Source organism: Oncorhynchus clarkii, chromosome 30, assembly GCF_045791955.1.
Source record: "Oncorhynchus clarkii lewisi isolate Uvic-CL-2024 chromosome 30, UVic_Ocla_1.0, whole genome shotgun sequence".
Classification (NCBI taxonomy): Eukaryota; Metazoa; Chordata; class Actinopteri; order Salmoniformes; family Salmonidae; genus Oncorhynchus; species Oncorhynchus clarkii.
This window is the reverse complement of record NC_092176.1, coordinates 21,614,598-21,631,133: the sequence shown is the minus strand read 5'-3', so window position 1 is coordinate 21,631,133 and position 16,536 is coordinate 21,614,598. Positions and strand designations below refer to the sequence as shown.

The following is a 16,536-nucleotide window of genomic DNA, read 5'->3' as shown; positions in this document are numbered from 1 at the left end:
AATGTACATTTTAGAGAATACTGATTCAACTGTGTGTAATGGCAAGGGCGAAGTAAGTACTTTGTCTTTGATATTGAAGAAAGTACTGCAAATGTTGTGCTACTCCAGTGCTTTAATCCTGCACTAACATTGACCACATTTCGGCTGAATTTTGTATTTGACCTAATCGCTCAACTTTCAGGATTGCTACGTGAACCGGTAACTCGTGATTGTGAACAATTAGCAAATATCAATATGTAGTGGACAAAGATGTTCCCCTCATAAATATCTCCATCATATTTAAGGTTTAGGAGCAAACAAGGAAAATACATGCAGTACGGCAGCCCCTAACTGTCCCTCCTTTTTAGACTGGCCAAAGCATCCACCATGATCCCACTTCTGGGAGAGGAGGATTTTGGGGGGAGTTATGTAAAGCGGTACGGGGAGGGGATGGAAATGTAGAGGGATGGACGTCTTTCTGCAATCAGCAGGCTTTTTTAGAACTGGAGAAACAACTTTCAGTATACTGGAAGTTACATGAGAGGGTGGCAACTTGGATGCTCCCTCTTTTTTTTCCCCCTCAATTTTCTTCTGCTCTCTCTCTCTGCTGTTAGAATCCCTCTACCATTCAGTCCAGAGGAGACACTTCAGCCAGACAGCATCTGTAAGTACACACCTTTTCTTTTTTGGTTTAATTCCCGGTTAGGACACTACTAGTCAAAAGTTTGGACACCTACTCATTCAAGGGTTTTTCTTTGTTTGAACTATTTTCTACATTGTAGAATAATAGTGAATATATCAAAACTATGATATAACACACATGGAATCATGTAGTAACCAAAAAAGTGTTAAACAAATCCAAATATATTTTAGTTTCTTCTAAAATAGCCACACTTGGCAATGAAAACAGCTTTGCACACCCTTGGCATTCTCTCAACCATCTTCATGTAGGAGGCTTTTCCAACAGTCTTGAAGGAGTTCCCACATATGCTGAGCACTTGTTGGATAGTTTTCCTTCACACTGCGGTCCAACTCATCCCAAACCATCTCAATTGAGTTGTCGGGTGATTGTGGAGGCCAGGTCATCTGATGCAGCACTCCATCACTCGCCGCCTAAATAAATCAGTGTCACCAGCAAAGCACTATCCCACCTTCTCCATGCTTCACGGTGGGAACCACACATGCGGAGATCATTCGTTCACCTACTCTGCATCTCACAAAGACAGCGGTTGGAACCAAGAATCTCACATGGACTCATCAGACCAAATAACAGATTTCCACCGGTCTAATGTCCATTGCGTGTGTTTCTTGGACCAAGCAAGTCTCTTCTTATTATTGGTGTCCTTTAGTAGTGGTTTCTTTGCAGCAATTTGACCATGAAGGGCTGATTCATGCAGTGTCCTCTGAACAGTTGATGTCTGTTACTTGAACTCTGTGAAGCATTTATTTGGGCCGCAATTTCTGAGGCTGGGAACTCTAATGAACTTATCCTTTGCAGCAGGTAACTCTGGGTCTTCCTTTCCTATGGCGGTCCTCATGAGAGCCAGTTTCATCATAGTGCTTGATGGTTTTTGCGACTGTACTTGAAGAAACTTTCAAAGTTCTTGACATTGTCCCAATCGACTGACCTTCATGTCTTTCTCTTTGCTTATTTGAGCTGTTCGTGCCATAATATGGATTTGGTCTGTTACCAAATAGGGCTGTCTTCTGTATACCACCCCTACCGTGTCACAACACAACTGATTGGCTCAAATGCATTAAGAAGGAAAGAAATTCCACAAATGAACTTTTAACAAGGACACCTGTTAATTCAAATGCATTCCAGGTGACTACCTCATGAAGCTGGTTGAGAGAATGCCAAGAGTGTGCAAGGCTGTCATCAAGGCAAAGGGTGGCTATTTTGAAGAATAATCTAAATATATTTTGATTTGTTTAACACTTTTTTTTGGTAACTACATTATTCAATGTGTTATTTCATAGTTTTAATGTCTTGACTATTATTCTACAATGTAGAATATAGTAAAAATAAAGAAACCCTTGAATGAGTAGGTGAGTTCATACTTTTGACTGGTACTGTATGGGTAACAAGAATAAATGGTAGTTTTGATTGCTGTAGACTTTGTACGGTATGACAAACCTGTCAACTTAAGGACAAGAAACGGGGACAATGGGGAATGTTTCTGTTTTTAGGAAATTAAAGTTACAGGTACTGTCACGTTTCATTTGTCATACAAGATCAGTTGTGGTCTTATATTTTTGATGAAGACATAAGAAACGGTTTCAAAAGGGTAGATTAACATAGATGGATATCTTTGGTTTTGAATGATCGAGTCCATTTGTTTAGAAATATCAAAGTTTGAGAGGTTGAGTCCTCCAGCTAATAGAATGTTTAAAAAGATGATTATGGTGAATGTCACATTAGAAAGTTAGTCTTAATATTTAGAGGGGTAAAAGTCACAATAACATGGTGGTGATTGGAGCTTGTAGGTGAAGATGGCTGGAGGAATTCAGGATGATTCTTTTAGTGTTTTTCAGTGGATGGACTGTAGAGATGATGATGACCAACCAGGAGACTATTCCTGAAGATGTAATTATGTCTGGTAAATACCAAGGTCCAGTCACAGCGCACATGGCTCTGTAGCTTTCCTGACTGAACATACATGGGTGAGGAGATCAAGCTAACCATCCATTTTAGTATGACTAAAGTACATACATACTGTATGCATAACCACACGAGAGACATGATGGGCACATTTACAGTAAGGAGTAAGGCTTCAGAGGTTGAATGTAACAAGGCTGATTAGAAGCCAGCCATTCTCACCAGAGTAGTAAGCAGCACTGTGTAATTACATGTATTTCCTGACGGAGTGAAGCTACAGATTTAGAGTTTGGGCTGTGAGATACTGGTGTGTAATATTATGTTAGGAGAGAGAGACCGTTTTGAACTGCATTAGCTGCTTCTTGAGACTGACTCTTTCTCTGTAGGGCATACTGTAAGTGCACCCGTTCCTAAGGCAGGCTGAATGCAGGCTTTCCCTATGAGCAGAAATACCCCATCCGATCCCTGCCGCAGCCTGTTGTTAGCGTGCTGCAGCCCAGTGTAAATGGAGACCACAGCCACAAGTATCCTACGCCTCTCTGCGGCATATATAGCTTTCTCCTCTCTTTGGTGTGGTGGATGGGTGGCCTCTCTCCACTACACATTTAAACCATGACCAAACTGCCGGCCTCCACCCCATATAAGTAATGGCTACAGACAGTTAAAATAGATTTAATACAATATGTGAAATGGGAGAACTATTGTGGCTGTACTTTTCTGTAGTGATTGTATAACTAGATGGATCTGGTAATTGGGAACATGAGCAACACCTGAGAGGTTTCTACTTTGTTCTGAGTTATAATAACACAAACTCCATCCTCTGTACTGTCAAACCATTGAATGTTTCTTCATTCTAATAGTAGAAACCCAACTGCCCATCCATCCTTAGTAGAGAGAAAGGAAGACTCGGCACACCCTCATTTCAACATGGACAATTGGGTAGTATTGTAATGCTCCGGGTGTCGTGGGTGTGGAGTCAAACGCAGGAGACAGAGAGTGCAATGATGTGCTTCTTTAATAGCACCAACGCACCACAGGGTGCTCACAATAGTAACGGCCCCAAACACAGGGAATCAAAATGTACAACTGAAAATGCACGACCAGGCACTAACACGTACCTCTACAACAGAGTCGAAGGTTACAATGAATAATCCCGCACAACAACCAGGCGGGCCGGCTGTCTAATAAAGACAAACTAATCATTCATAAACAGGTGCTATTAATAAACATACAAGGAGGGGGAGGAAAGACGATCAGTGGCAGCTAATAGGCCGGTGACGACGACCGCCGAGCGCCACCCGCCCGGGAAGGGAAACCACCCTCGGTCGGACTCGTGACAAGTATTTGGTAGATACGTTGAGATTCCAACCTATTTTCACACACTCAAAAACACAGCCAAAAGTTTGTTGAATTCCCCCCAATGTGCTGTCACTGTGTTTTCAACCATATAACTACACAACCAAATTTGAATGAAAAATCAGTCTTAATTTTAACTTAATGTGTTATCACTGTGCTTGATCTAAAAGCACAACCAAATGATCTGGCTTGCATTACATTGAGATTACATTAAAGTACATGGTGCAAGTAATCAATGCCTTTTTGAGATTCTGTGCAGATTCTTTTAACATATGTGAAGATTCCCACAGACCTGCGACCCTGATTTTAACCTCCATATTCATCATCTCCTGTGAATACAGTGCGTTTCTATGATCTGCGGTTGAAAAGGTCTATAAAAATGCTTTTGTGACATCACAGGGAAGGATTAAATGGAAAGAAAGTGATTTTCAAAACTTGCTACGAGTTTCTAGCTCAAGGGAGCGTATTTTCTTTCTCCCAACGTCACAGCCAATGTGTGTTTGAAAATCACATATTTTTTATATATTTTTTTATGTCATTGGGGAGAACTTTTTAACTTTATATATTTTTTTCTACAAAACATAAAAATGCACCATTTTCACATGTTGACACTGGTATTGTGCTGGAGATGATGAAAATTAGGTTAAATGGTGGAGTTGCCCTTTTTAAGGTTGAATAAACACTGTTACATTAGTTTGTAAGGTAGTAAATAGCCTAATGTACAAAAGTGATATTGTGTTTGGTTGACAATGCAACCAAATATTAACATTAAGGATATGTATCTACTGCTTGGATAGTTTAATCTGAGCCACTGGCTTACTCCTATTCTTTAACTCATTTTTGGTTGAGGGAAATGTGAATCCAACAATTTCTTAACTTGTCGACAAATTAATAGGCTATTTACCGTATTACAAAAGTGATATTGAATTGTTTGTTTGTCAACACAACCAAATATACACATTTTAAAGGAGATTCTTCTTCTGCTTCGACAGGTCCAACTGTGCCACTGAGTCTGGCTTCAATTCCTGTTTGGCTACAAATTAATAATTGATATGTTGGATTTATCTCCATTTCAATCAAAAATCTTTTAGAATCAAATAGAACTTTAAAAACAGTTTGATTTGACTTAATTCTATTCTAATTATATTATTTAACTTGTATTTTTGGTTAAGAGGGAGACTCCAACATATTTATTAAAAACTATAAATCCCATTTGAAATTGAACCAAGCTTTGGGGACATGAGAATTACAGAGGAGGCAACTTAAATTAACTGCTTTTAAAACATTTTACATTACAAATAGCGAACATTATTTTTCATGACACGAGAGGTAAAATGGGTTTTGGAATGAAACAGTCCATAACTGAGAGGTGTCGGATCCTGTTCCGGCAGTGTCCAGCTCAAATCAAGCACTGGACACAGGCAGTAATGCTGACAGAACATTGGCAGTACAGTACACTGTTTCTCAGCCATTTCTGTACCAGTGACTGGCAAGACATTGTCCTCTTTTTATTTTTTTACAATATTTATTTTCATAAGCAATATCAACCATATATAAACAAAAGACACACACTAATATTTTTTTAACCAGCTCATGTTTAAAACAAATAGCATATATAAAGGAGGCTAGGAAACACTGTCACCACCGATAAATACACGATAATTGAGAATTTCAAGAAGCATTTTTCTACGGCTGGCCATGCTTTCCACCTGGCTACCCCAGTCAACAGTCCTGCACTCCCCACAGCAACCTGCCCAAGCCTCCCCCATTTCTCCTTCACCCAAATCCAGATAGATGATGTTCTGAAAGAGCTGCAAAATTTGGACCCCAACAAATCAGCCGGGCTAGACAATCTGGACCCCCTTTTTCTATAATTATCTGCCGAAGTTGTTGCAACCTCTATTACTAGCCTGTTCAACCTCTTTCATATCGTCTGAGATTCCCAAAGATTGGAAAGCTGCCGCGATAATCCCCCTCTTCAAAGGGGGAGACACTAGACCCAAACTGCTACAGACCTATATCCATCCTACCCTGCCTTTCTAAAGTCTTCGAAAGCCAAGTTAACAAAGGACGAACCGTGGCTGCCTTCCAAGCACTGGGAACCTCCCCAGAAAGGAGAGATGGGTTAAAAAGGTTGGAGATAGGCTTGGCAATGATAGGGGCAGCAACCGTAAAGAAGAAAGGGTCTATACCATCTGACCCAGATGTTTTTTTGGGGTCAAGTTTCAGGAGCTCCTCTAGGACCTCGAACTCAGTGACTGCCTGCAGGGAGAAATGTTGTAGTGGGGCAGGGGAAAAATAGGGAAAAGCATCGGGGATAGTCACATTAGAAGGGGTGGGAGATGAGGAAATGTTGGACGGGCAAGGAGGCATGGCTGAGTCAAATAAGAATCCTGACTTAATGAAGTGGTGATTAAAGAGCTCAGCCATGTGCTTTTGTCAGTAACATCCACATCAAGGGACATGGGAAGGTGTGAGGAGGATAGTTTATTCTCCAAGTCTAACTGTTTTCCAGAACTTCTTGGGGTTAGACCCACAGAGAGAACTGCTCCTTAAAGTAACTAATTTGGCCTTCCGGATAGCCTGAGTGCACTTATTTCTCATTTGCCTGAACGAGAGCCGGTCAGCCTGAGTATGCGTGTGCCGAGCCTTTCGCCAAATGCAATTTTTGAGGTGGAGTAACTGCAAGTTCACGGTCGGACCAGGGACTGAACCTGTTTTTAATTCTCATTTTCCTTATGAGGGTGGGGTTTGTTAACAATACCACTGAAAATTAAAAAAAATAAGGTCCATTCATCTTAGAAAGAGGGGATCAAGCTGATTCTATACAAAGGCCAATTCATTAAAGTTTTTTAGCAAGCGTCTATGACAAATCAGGACAGGTCGTTTCACTGAGCAGCCATTACGAACACAGGCTGTAAAACAGTGATCACTAAGGTCATTACAGAAAACACCATACCTATCAGGATTATTTGTGAGGAAAACATCAAGAAGAGTAGCCTTTTCTGGGTGTTTGGAGTCATACCTTGTGGGATTGGAAATAATCTGAAAAATATGTAGGGAGTCCCATTGTTTTAGGACTTGGTCAGGTGGTTTAAGCATGTCCCAGTTTAGGTCACCTAGCAGGACAATTCAGACTTGGTGTAAGGGGCCAGGAGAGAGCTATGGGCAGGTAGGGTACAGGCCAGTGCTGATGGAGGACGATGGCACCCAGCAAGAGTCAACAACGAGCTATTTGAAAGTTTTTAATGCTTAAAACCAGAAAATCAAATTGTTTAGGACAGACTTGGTGGAGACAACAAGGCACTGAAGGTGATCCTTGGTAAAGATTGCCACTCCCCAACCTTTGGAAGATCTGTCTCGCCCAAAAAAGGTTATAACCAGAAGGGTTAACATCGGAATTCAATTCACCACGTCTCAGTAATGACCAACACATTTGGATTGGAGCTGTGAACCCACACTTTCAATTGATCCATTTTAGGTAATAAGCCTCTAGTGTTAACGTGCAGAAACCCCAGATTTTTACGGAAGCAGGAATCAGTGAAGCAGATATCAGAGCACAGGTCAGAATTGGGGCTAGTAACAGTAGATGGGCCAGGGTGTACATGCACATTTCCAGATATCATCAACAGTAATACAATCAAGGCATGGCATAGTACAGGGAGAGCTCTGGTTTTATGACATCTGAATGTGCATCAGATGGCAACAAGATCATATTGTACAGCAATTTCATCAGGTAACATGAATTCAAAGCGGGCGAGAGGTGATAGAACGGGATGGGAGGCCAAAAGTCCCGAGTGTGGGAACAAACAGTCTGTCCCACGGTTGGGTAAAGAAAGTTCGTAGTCAACAAAGCATGCAGAAGTCATGAGGCAAATAGCAAAATGCACAAGAAAAAAAATATAATGACTTGGGGCTAGCCGTTGTAAGTTCAGAGTTACTCGCCCCAACAGTGTGTTGTGGAGACGAGTGAATGCTTAGGAGAGATGGGGGGGCGGGGGCAGATCGTCAGGTGGAATCCAAGCAGCAGGCAATGGGAGTAGGTGTCACTCACTTCAGAGAAGCTTTTATTTCTGTAGGAAGATTTCTTGCTTCAAGGCCTCTGGATCGGGGTGACTTCGACACCTCTCGCTTAACACGTCAGTGCTAATTGAAGTTGTATCTCTTTGTCCTAGCAAAGCTTGGTAGCCTGAGCATTCAGTCCTTATTAAGTAAAATATAATTGTAATGTATTTTTCTTGGCTTTTGAAAGTAAAAAAATTGCTTCACGCTAAGCATTACTCACTCAGCTCCAGGTTGGATGGGGTTTTCAGGTCTCTGCTTGTTTGCCAGAGCATTTGATGTACAGTTTGGGAATAATAATCCTTGTGTAGGAAGCATTCCAAGTAATTCCATCCAAAATCAGGTTGTAGGTTTGCTGTTCAGATTTGGAATGAAGGTTATGTTGTTTAGGGTAGCATCCTGTATATGTACATCCCAAAAAATCTATAAATGTATTTTTAAAAACATGCTGAAAAATGTGGGAGCTCATGACCGCGCTCTCAAGTACCCTCCTTTCCTCTCAAAGTAATTCATAGTGCCATATTGACTTTGAATCTGAGTATACGTGACATCCGCTAGATTATAAAAATAATACAGAAACATAAATATTAGCAGGCTATGGGCCACCGGCCATGTCACATTTTTCATTCATATATATATATATATATATATATCCTGAAAGCATGATTTACATTTTTTGTTTTTAAAATTAGTTATGGATTGTTTTAATTCGCATTGCTTATATTCAGGAGGGAATGACAGCGTGTGCAATTGGGCTAAGCACGTGGCAAATATCAAATACATGATTGTTGAGATGCGACTGTCAGTGAAAAGTGGAGGCCCAGCCAGTCACAATGCAATATTTCAAAATACAATCGCTTGAAAACAGATTTTGCTTTATTTAAAGGTGCTTTATTTAAAGGTGCTTTATTTAAAGGTGCTTTATTTAAAGGTGAAAATCTGCTTCCCCAAACTTGAAACTCACATGCTGCCTAAATAGCAGAATCAATATACTGTATGATTGAAATAATTTGCTCTGTTGAACCTAGTTGTTGGAATTACTTAATCATTCTCACTACATAATTTTGGTAATGGTCAGTGACAAATATCAAAGCTAAGCAGTGCTGGGGTTGGTTTAAACCCTCACTCTGGTCTCAGAGCATTTTGTTATTCTGTACATAAATCCAGTACACTCCTTTTGGTATGATACTGTATGGTATGTATTCATTTGTGGATGTCTATCAATAATTTGTATGATATGTTATGAATTACACTTCGTATTAAATGTTCCGAATTAGCAAAATCTACAATATGCTACAAATTTGCAAAAACGTATATATGTTATGAATTCTAGCTAGGCTTGGAGTTTAGGAGTTCGGTTAAATGGTTAGGGTTAGCTAAAAGGTTTGGGGATGGGTTAGCTAACATGCTAAGTGCACTGAGTAGCACAAAACATTAAGAACACCTGCTCTTTCCATGATATAAACTGACCAGGTGAATCCAGGTGAAAGCTATGATCCCTTATTGATGTCACTTGTTAAATCCACTTCAATCAGTGTAAATGGGGAGGAGACAGGTTAAATGAGGATTTTAAAGCCTTGAGACAATTGAGACATGGATTGTGTATGTGTGCCATTCAGAGGGTGAATGGGCAAGTTTTAAGTGCATTTGAACAGGGTATTTTTTTGTTTCACCTATATTTAAACAGCTAGGCCAGTTGAGAACAAGTTCTCATTTACAAATGCATCCTGGCCAAGATAAAGCAAAGCAGTGCGACACAAACAACAGAGTTACACATGGGATAAACAAACGTACAGTCAATAACACAATAGAACATCTGTATACAGTGTGCGCAAATGAAGTAAGGAGGTAAGGCAATAAATAGGCCATAGTGGTGAAGTAATTACAATTTAGCAATTAACACTGGAGTGATGGATGTGCAGATGAGGATGTGCAAGTAGAAATACTGGTGCACAAGAGCAGAGAAAAACAAAACAAATATGGGGACTAGGTAGGTAGTTGGTTGGATGGGCTACTTACAGATGGGCTGTGTACAGCTGCAGCGATCGGTAAGCCGCTCTGGCAGCAGATGCTTGAAAGTTAGTGAGTGAGATATAACTTCAGTGATTTTTGCAATTTGTTCCAGTCATTGGCAGCAGAGAACTGGAAGGAAAGGCGGCCAAACGAGTTGTTGGCTTTGGGGATGACCAGTGAAATATACCTGCTGGAGTGCGTGCTGTGGGTGGGTGTTGCTATGGTGACCAGTGAGCTGAGATAAGGCGGAGCTTTTCCTAGCAAAGACTTATAGATGACCTGGAGCCAGTGGGTTTGGCAACGAATATGTAGCGAGGACCAACCAACGAGAGCATAAAGGTCGGTAGTATATGTGGCTTTGGTGACAAAACGGATTGCACTGTGATAGACTGCATCCAATTTACTGAGTAGAGTGTTGGAGGCCATTTTGTAAATTACATCGCCGAAGTCAAGGATTGGTAGGATAGTCCGTTTTACGAGTATATGTTTGGCCGCATGAGTGAAGGAGGCTTTTTTTGCGTAATAGGATGCCAATTCTAGATTTAATTTTGGATTGGAGATGCTTAATATGAGTCTGGAAGCAGAGTTTACAGTCTAGCCAGACACCTAGGTATTTATAGTTGTCCACATATTCCAAGTCAGAACCATTCAGAGTAGTGATGCTAGGTGGGCGGGCCCTTGCGGGCAGCGATCGGTTGGAGAGCATGCATTTAGTTTTACTTGTATTTAAGAGCAGTTGGAGGCCATGGAAGGAGTGTTGTATGGCATTGAAACTCATCTGGAGGTTTGTTAACGGTGTCCAAAGAAGGGCCAGATGTTTTCAGAATGGTGTCGTGTGCGTAAAGGAGGATCAGAGAATCACCAGCAGCAAGAGCGACGACATTGATATCTACAGAGAGAAGAGTTGACCTGAGAAATTAACCCTGTGGAACCCCCATAGACTGCCAGAGGACTGGACAACAGGCCCTCCGATTTGACACACTGAACTCGGTCTGAGAAGAAGTTGGTGAACCAGTCGAGGCAGTCATTAGAGAAACCAAGGCTGTTGAGTCTGCCGATAATACGATGATTGACAAGTTGAAAGCCTTGGCCAGGTCGATGTCTACGGATGCACAGTACTGTCTCTAATCGATGGCGGTTATGATATTGTTGAGGACCTTGAGCGTGGCTGTGGTGCACCCATGACCAGCTCGGAAACCAGATTGCATAGTGGAGAAGGTACGGTGGGATTCTAAATGGTCGGTGATCTGTTTGTTCACTTGGCTGTCGAAGACTTTAGAAAAGGCAGGGCAGGATGGATATAGGTCTGTAACAGTTTGGGTCTAGAGTGTCCCCCCTTTGAAGAGGGGGATGACCGCGGCCGCTTTCCAATCTTAAGGTATCTCAGACGATACGAGAGGTTGAACAGACTAGTAATAGGGGTTGCGACAATGGCGGCAGATAATTTTAGGAAGAGAGGGTCCAGATTGTCTAGCCCAGCTGATTTGTAGGGATCCAGATTCTGCAACTCTTTCTGGACATCAGCTGTCTGGATTTGGGTGAAGGAGAAGTGGGGGGATATTGGGCCAGTTGCTGCGGGGTGTGCAGAACATTTGGCCGGGGTTGGGATAGCCAGGTGAAAAGCGTGGCCAGCCATAGAGCGATGCTTGTTGAAATTCTCGATTATCGTGGGTTTATCAGTGGTGACAATGTTTCCTAGCCTCAGTGCAGTGGGCACCTGAGAGGAGGTGCTTTTATTCTCCATGGACTTTAGTGTCACAACCTTTTGGAATTATTACTGCAGGATGCAAATTTCTGTTTGAAAAAGCTAGCCTTTGCTTTCCTAACTGACTGTATATTGGTTCCTGACTTGCCTGAAAAGTTTCATATCGCGGGGACTATTCAAAGCTAGTGCAGTGCGCCACAGGATGTTTTGCTGGTCAAGGGCAGTCAAGTCTGGAATGAACCAAGGGCTATATCTGTTCTTAGTTCTACATTTTCTGAAAAGGGCATGTTTATTTAAGATGGTGATGAAGGCACTTTTAAAGAATAACCAGGCATCCTCTACTGACGGAATGAGATCAATATCCGTACAGGATACCTGGGCCAGGTCAATTAGAAAGGCCTGCTCGCAGAAGTGTTTTAGGGAGTGTTTGACAGTGATGAGGGGTGGTCATTTGACCGCAGACCCATTACAGATGCAGGCAATGAGGCAGTGATTGCTGAGGTCCTGGTTGAAGACAGCAGAGGTGTATTTAGAGGGCAAGTTGGTCAGGATGTATGAGGGTGCCCATGTTTACGGATTTGGGGTTGTACCTGGTAGGTTCCTTGATGATTTGTGTGAGATTGAGGGCATCTAGCTTAGATTGTAAAATGGCCGGGGTGTTAAGCATATCCCAGTTTCGGTCACCTAACAATACGAACTCTGACGATAGATGAGGGGCAATCAATTCACATAAGGTGTCCAGGACACAGCTGGGGGCTGAGGGGGTTCTATAACAAGCGGCAACAGTGAGACTTATTTGTGGAGAGAGTGATTTTTAAAAGTAGTAGCTCTTTGTTTGTGCATAGACCTGGATAGTAGGACAGAACTCTGCAGGGTTAGGGTTTGGGATCTCTACAGTTGATTGCAACTCCGTCCCCGTTAGCAGTTCGATCTCGACAGAGAATGTTGTAATTGGGATGGAAATTTCAGAATTTTTGGTGGCTTTCCTAAGCCAGGATTCAGGCACGGCTAGGACATCAGGGTTGGTGGAGTGTGCTAAAGCAGTGAATTAAGCAAACTTAGGGAGGAGGCTTCTGATGTCAACATGCAGGAACCCAAGGCTTTTCTGGTTACAGCAGTCAACAAATGAGAGCACCTGGTGGCACACAGGGCCTGGGTCAACCTCTACATCACCAGAGAAGGAGTAGGATGAGGGTACGCCTAAAGGCTATAAGAACTGGTCGTCTAGTGCGTTCGGAACAGAGAGTAAAAGGAGCAGACTTCTGGGCGTGGAGGATAGATTCAGGGCATAATGCACAGACGGGCATGGTAGGGTGCGAGTACAGTGGAGGTAAACCTAGGCATTGAGTGACGATGAGAGAGACTGCATCTTTGGAGGTGCCAATTAAGTTAGGTGCGGTCTCTGCATGTGTGGGGGGTGGGGCATGGGAGATAACCGGGGTATGCAGAGCGGGACTAGGTCCTCCACAGTAAAACAAAACAATGAGAGCTACCCGAAACAACAGTATACAAGGCATAAAGCAATCACAGGTGTTGATTGGGAGGGCTAAGACAACAACGGGTAAATGGCGATGAATGGGCAGAGAGGGTCAGTTAGCTAGACACAGGCCCTGAGTTTGAGGCTGGGGCCGACAGATCATAGGGTCCAATAAGCAGCAATGGACAAAACAGGGAGCTGCTCGGCAGTCGTCACTATGCTAGGCGAGCGTTAGACACAATAGCCACTCGGTAGCAGCTAGCTTGCTGCGATGACCCGGTGTAATGGTCCGGAGCTTGCGGCAGGAATCCGGTGATGTAGTGGAGAGAAAAAAAGCAGTCCGATATGCTCAGGGCTGATATCGCACTGTGCAGAATGCCAGATATTATCTGGGCTATCCGGGCTAGCGGCTGGTGTCTGTGCTAAAGGTAAAGACTGCTAGCAGTGGCTAACAATGACTAAAAACCAATTAGCTAATTAACTGGCTAGCTTCTGAAGGCTAGCTTCTAATGGAGGTTCTAGTTATAAGGTCTAAAAAAAATTGCAGATCCATACCACGTTGGGTGAGGCGGGTTGCAGGAAGGTATATTTAACTTGAAAATGGAAAAAGAGATTGATATGTATACAGAAAAACAAAGCTGAATATTTACACAGGACAAAACACGTCTTGCTGCTACGCCATCTTGGAGAAGTATGGTATGGTAGTAGGTGCCAGGCTGACCGACGTGTGTCAAGAATTGTAACGCTGCTGGGTTTTGTCACACAACACTTTCCTTTGTGTATCAAGAATGGTCCACCACCCAAAGGACACCCATCGGAGTCAACATGGGCCAGCATGTGGAACGCTTTCGACAACTTGTAGAGTCCATGCCCCGAAGAATTTAGGCTGTTCTGAGGGCAAAAGGGGGTGAAACTCAATACAAAACCTAACATATACAAAATGGAGTGTCGAATTTACATACATAATGCTCTGAGACCAGGTTGCAGCCCTGAATGGGAGACAGAAGGAATAGCTGTAGATGTATCAACTCTCCAGTAGGAGGTGCTGCCCAGGCTATTTTTTGTTGCTTGTAGTGGAAGCAAATTCAATATATAAAAGATTTAACCAGTTTGTGCTCAGTGGGGAGGCATGTTGTAGGCCTACAGTAGCTGCTGTTATATAGATGCAGAAAATGAAAGCCTATATTCTTGAAATCAGCCCAAATAGTCATGAATTTGACATCAAAACATTTTCTAAACCATCTGCAATTTTGAGAAATGTTGTATTGAATGTCTCGCTCTTGTCTTTACAGGATTCTGAAGGAAAGATGAGTAACCACTTGATTCTTCACTTGGCATGTGTGAGCATGGTTCTCCTCTGGGGTCATGGGTATGCAGTGCATGTGCCCCTGGTCTATAGAATTTCCATGGATGGCAGTGGTGATGGAGGGGAGCCGGATCTCATTATCCCCGTCGATGGCCCCCACCACCCTCTCTCCCCCGTCGATGTCGCCCCAGATGTCGATGTCACCCCCGTCGATGTCGCCCCCGTCGACGTCGCCCCTGTTGATCTTTCCCCCACCACTACCCTAGCCCCCACCCTGGTCAGCACCATCACCAACACCATCACCATCACCATGATCCGCTTCAAGGACTTTATGCTCACCCGGGTGGTGGACTTCCTCCAGGATAATATGCTGATCATAATTGTGGTCACCTCCCTCCTCATCGTCATGATCTTCATCATCTGCTGTGCCGCTACCATGAGCCAAAAGCGCAAAATGGAGGCCTACAAACCCCCTGCCAACCCACCCAGGAAATATATGGGCGACACAGCTGGCGGAGTTGAACCCTCCAGTGAGGTCCAGAGTAGGGTCTATGACGGGCCTGATTTTGCCAGGAGGGTCCAGATCCAGGGAACCCCCAAGAATCTGCGCACCCCTTCCACCGCACTGGTGGGGGAAAAGGTGGGTAAGGAGCCCAAACCGAAGGAGGTCCAGAAAGTGAGGGAGGTAGAGGAGGAGGAAACGCGCAGAGTGGAGTCTAAGCACAAGGGCCAGAAGGCTGAGGAGGTGCCGCAGAGCTCCAGCACCAGCCAGCCCATGGTCTGCACCTGCCACCTGCGGAAGGCAAACCACTAAGTATAGGTTGGGGCTCCAACCATGCAAACTAGCAAAAAAGGAGATTAAGGCCTTTTCTTTTGCAGAGGGAACTCCCTGGGTACGTCAGCTGCTGTGTGCCAAACTTGTCTGTGGAATCTGACTCTGTCGGCACCTTTAGCATACAGAGATAACTGGGTGTAGTTAGCATACAAAGGCCTTAAAACAGAAGGAATTTCAGGTTTGACTGCTAAAATATATATACAGTATATGTCATATGTATATACAGTACCAGTCAAAAGTTTGGACACAACTACTCATTCAAGAGTTTTCTATATTTGTACTATTTTTTTACATTGTAGAATTATAGTAAAGACATACAGTGCCTTGCGAAAGTATTCGGCCCCCTTGAACTTTGTGACCTTTTGCCACATTTCAGGCTTCAAACATAAAGATATAAAACTGTATTTTTTTGTGAAGAATCAACAACAAGTGGGACACAATCATGAAGTGGAACGACATTTATTGGATATTTCAAACTTTAACAATCAAAAACTGAAAAATTGGGCGTGCAAAATTATTCAGCCCCCTTAAGTTAATACTTTGTAGCGCCACCTTTTGCTGCGATTACAGCTGTAAGTCGCTTGGGGTATGTCTCTATCAGTTTTGCACATCGAGAGACTGACATTTTTTCCCATTCCTCCTTGCAAAACAGTTCGAGCTCAGTGAGGTTGGATGGAGAGCATTTGTGAACAGCAGTTTTCAGTTCTTTCCACAGATTCTCGATTGGATTCAGGTCTGGACTTTGACTTGGCCATTCTAACACCTGGATATGTTTATTTTTGAACCATTCCATTGTAGATTTTGCTTTATGTTTTGGATCATTGTCTTGTTGGAAGACAAATATCCGTCCCAGTCTCAGGTCTTTTGCAGACTCCATCAGGTTTTCTTCCAGAATGGTCCTGTATTTGGCTCCATCCATCTTCCCATCAATTTTAACCATCTTCCCTGTCCCTGCTGAAGAAAAGCAGGCCCAAACCATGATGCTGCCACCACCATGTTTGACAGTGGGGATGGTGTGTTCAGCTGTGTTGCTTTTACGCCAAACATAACGTTTTGCATTGTTTCCAAAAAGTTCCATTTTGGTTTCATCTGACCAGAGCACCTTCTTCCACATGTTTGGTGTGTCTCCCAGGTGGCTTGTGGCAAACTTTAAACGACACTTTTTATGGATATCTTTAAGAAATGGCTTTCTTCTTGCCACTCT

The 16,536-nt window shown here is 43.0% G+C and overlaps 1 protein-coding gene across 1 annotated transcript; it reads left to right on the top strand.

Annotated features, from left to right (window-relative positions):
* The first annotated feature begins 498 nt into the window (after positions 1–498).
* On the top strand, positions 499–15,627 carry LOC139390068 (transmembrane protein 119-like). Its single transcript, XM_071137189.1, has 2 exons — positions 499–643; positions 14,484–15,627. The coding sequence occupies exon 2, from the start codon at positions 14,499–14,501 to the stop codon at positions 15,309–15,311; it is 813 nt and encodes a 270-aa protein (XP_070993290.1). The 5' UTR covers positions 499–643; positions 14,484–14,498; the 3' UTR covers positions 15,312–15,627.
* The last annotated feature ends 909 nt before the right edge of the window (positions 15,628–16,536 follow it).

Coding starts and splice junctions, on each gene's coding strand:
- LOC139390068 (XM_071137189.1), top strand. CDS start 14,499: ATGAGTAACCACTTGATTCTTCACTTGGCATGTGTGAGCATGGTTCTC.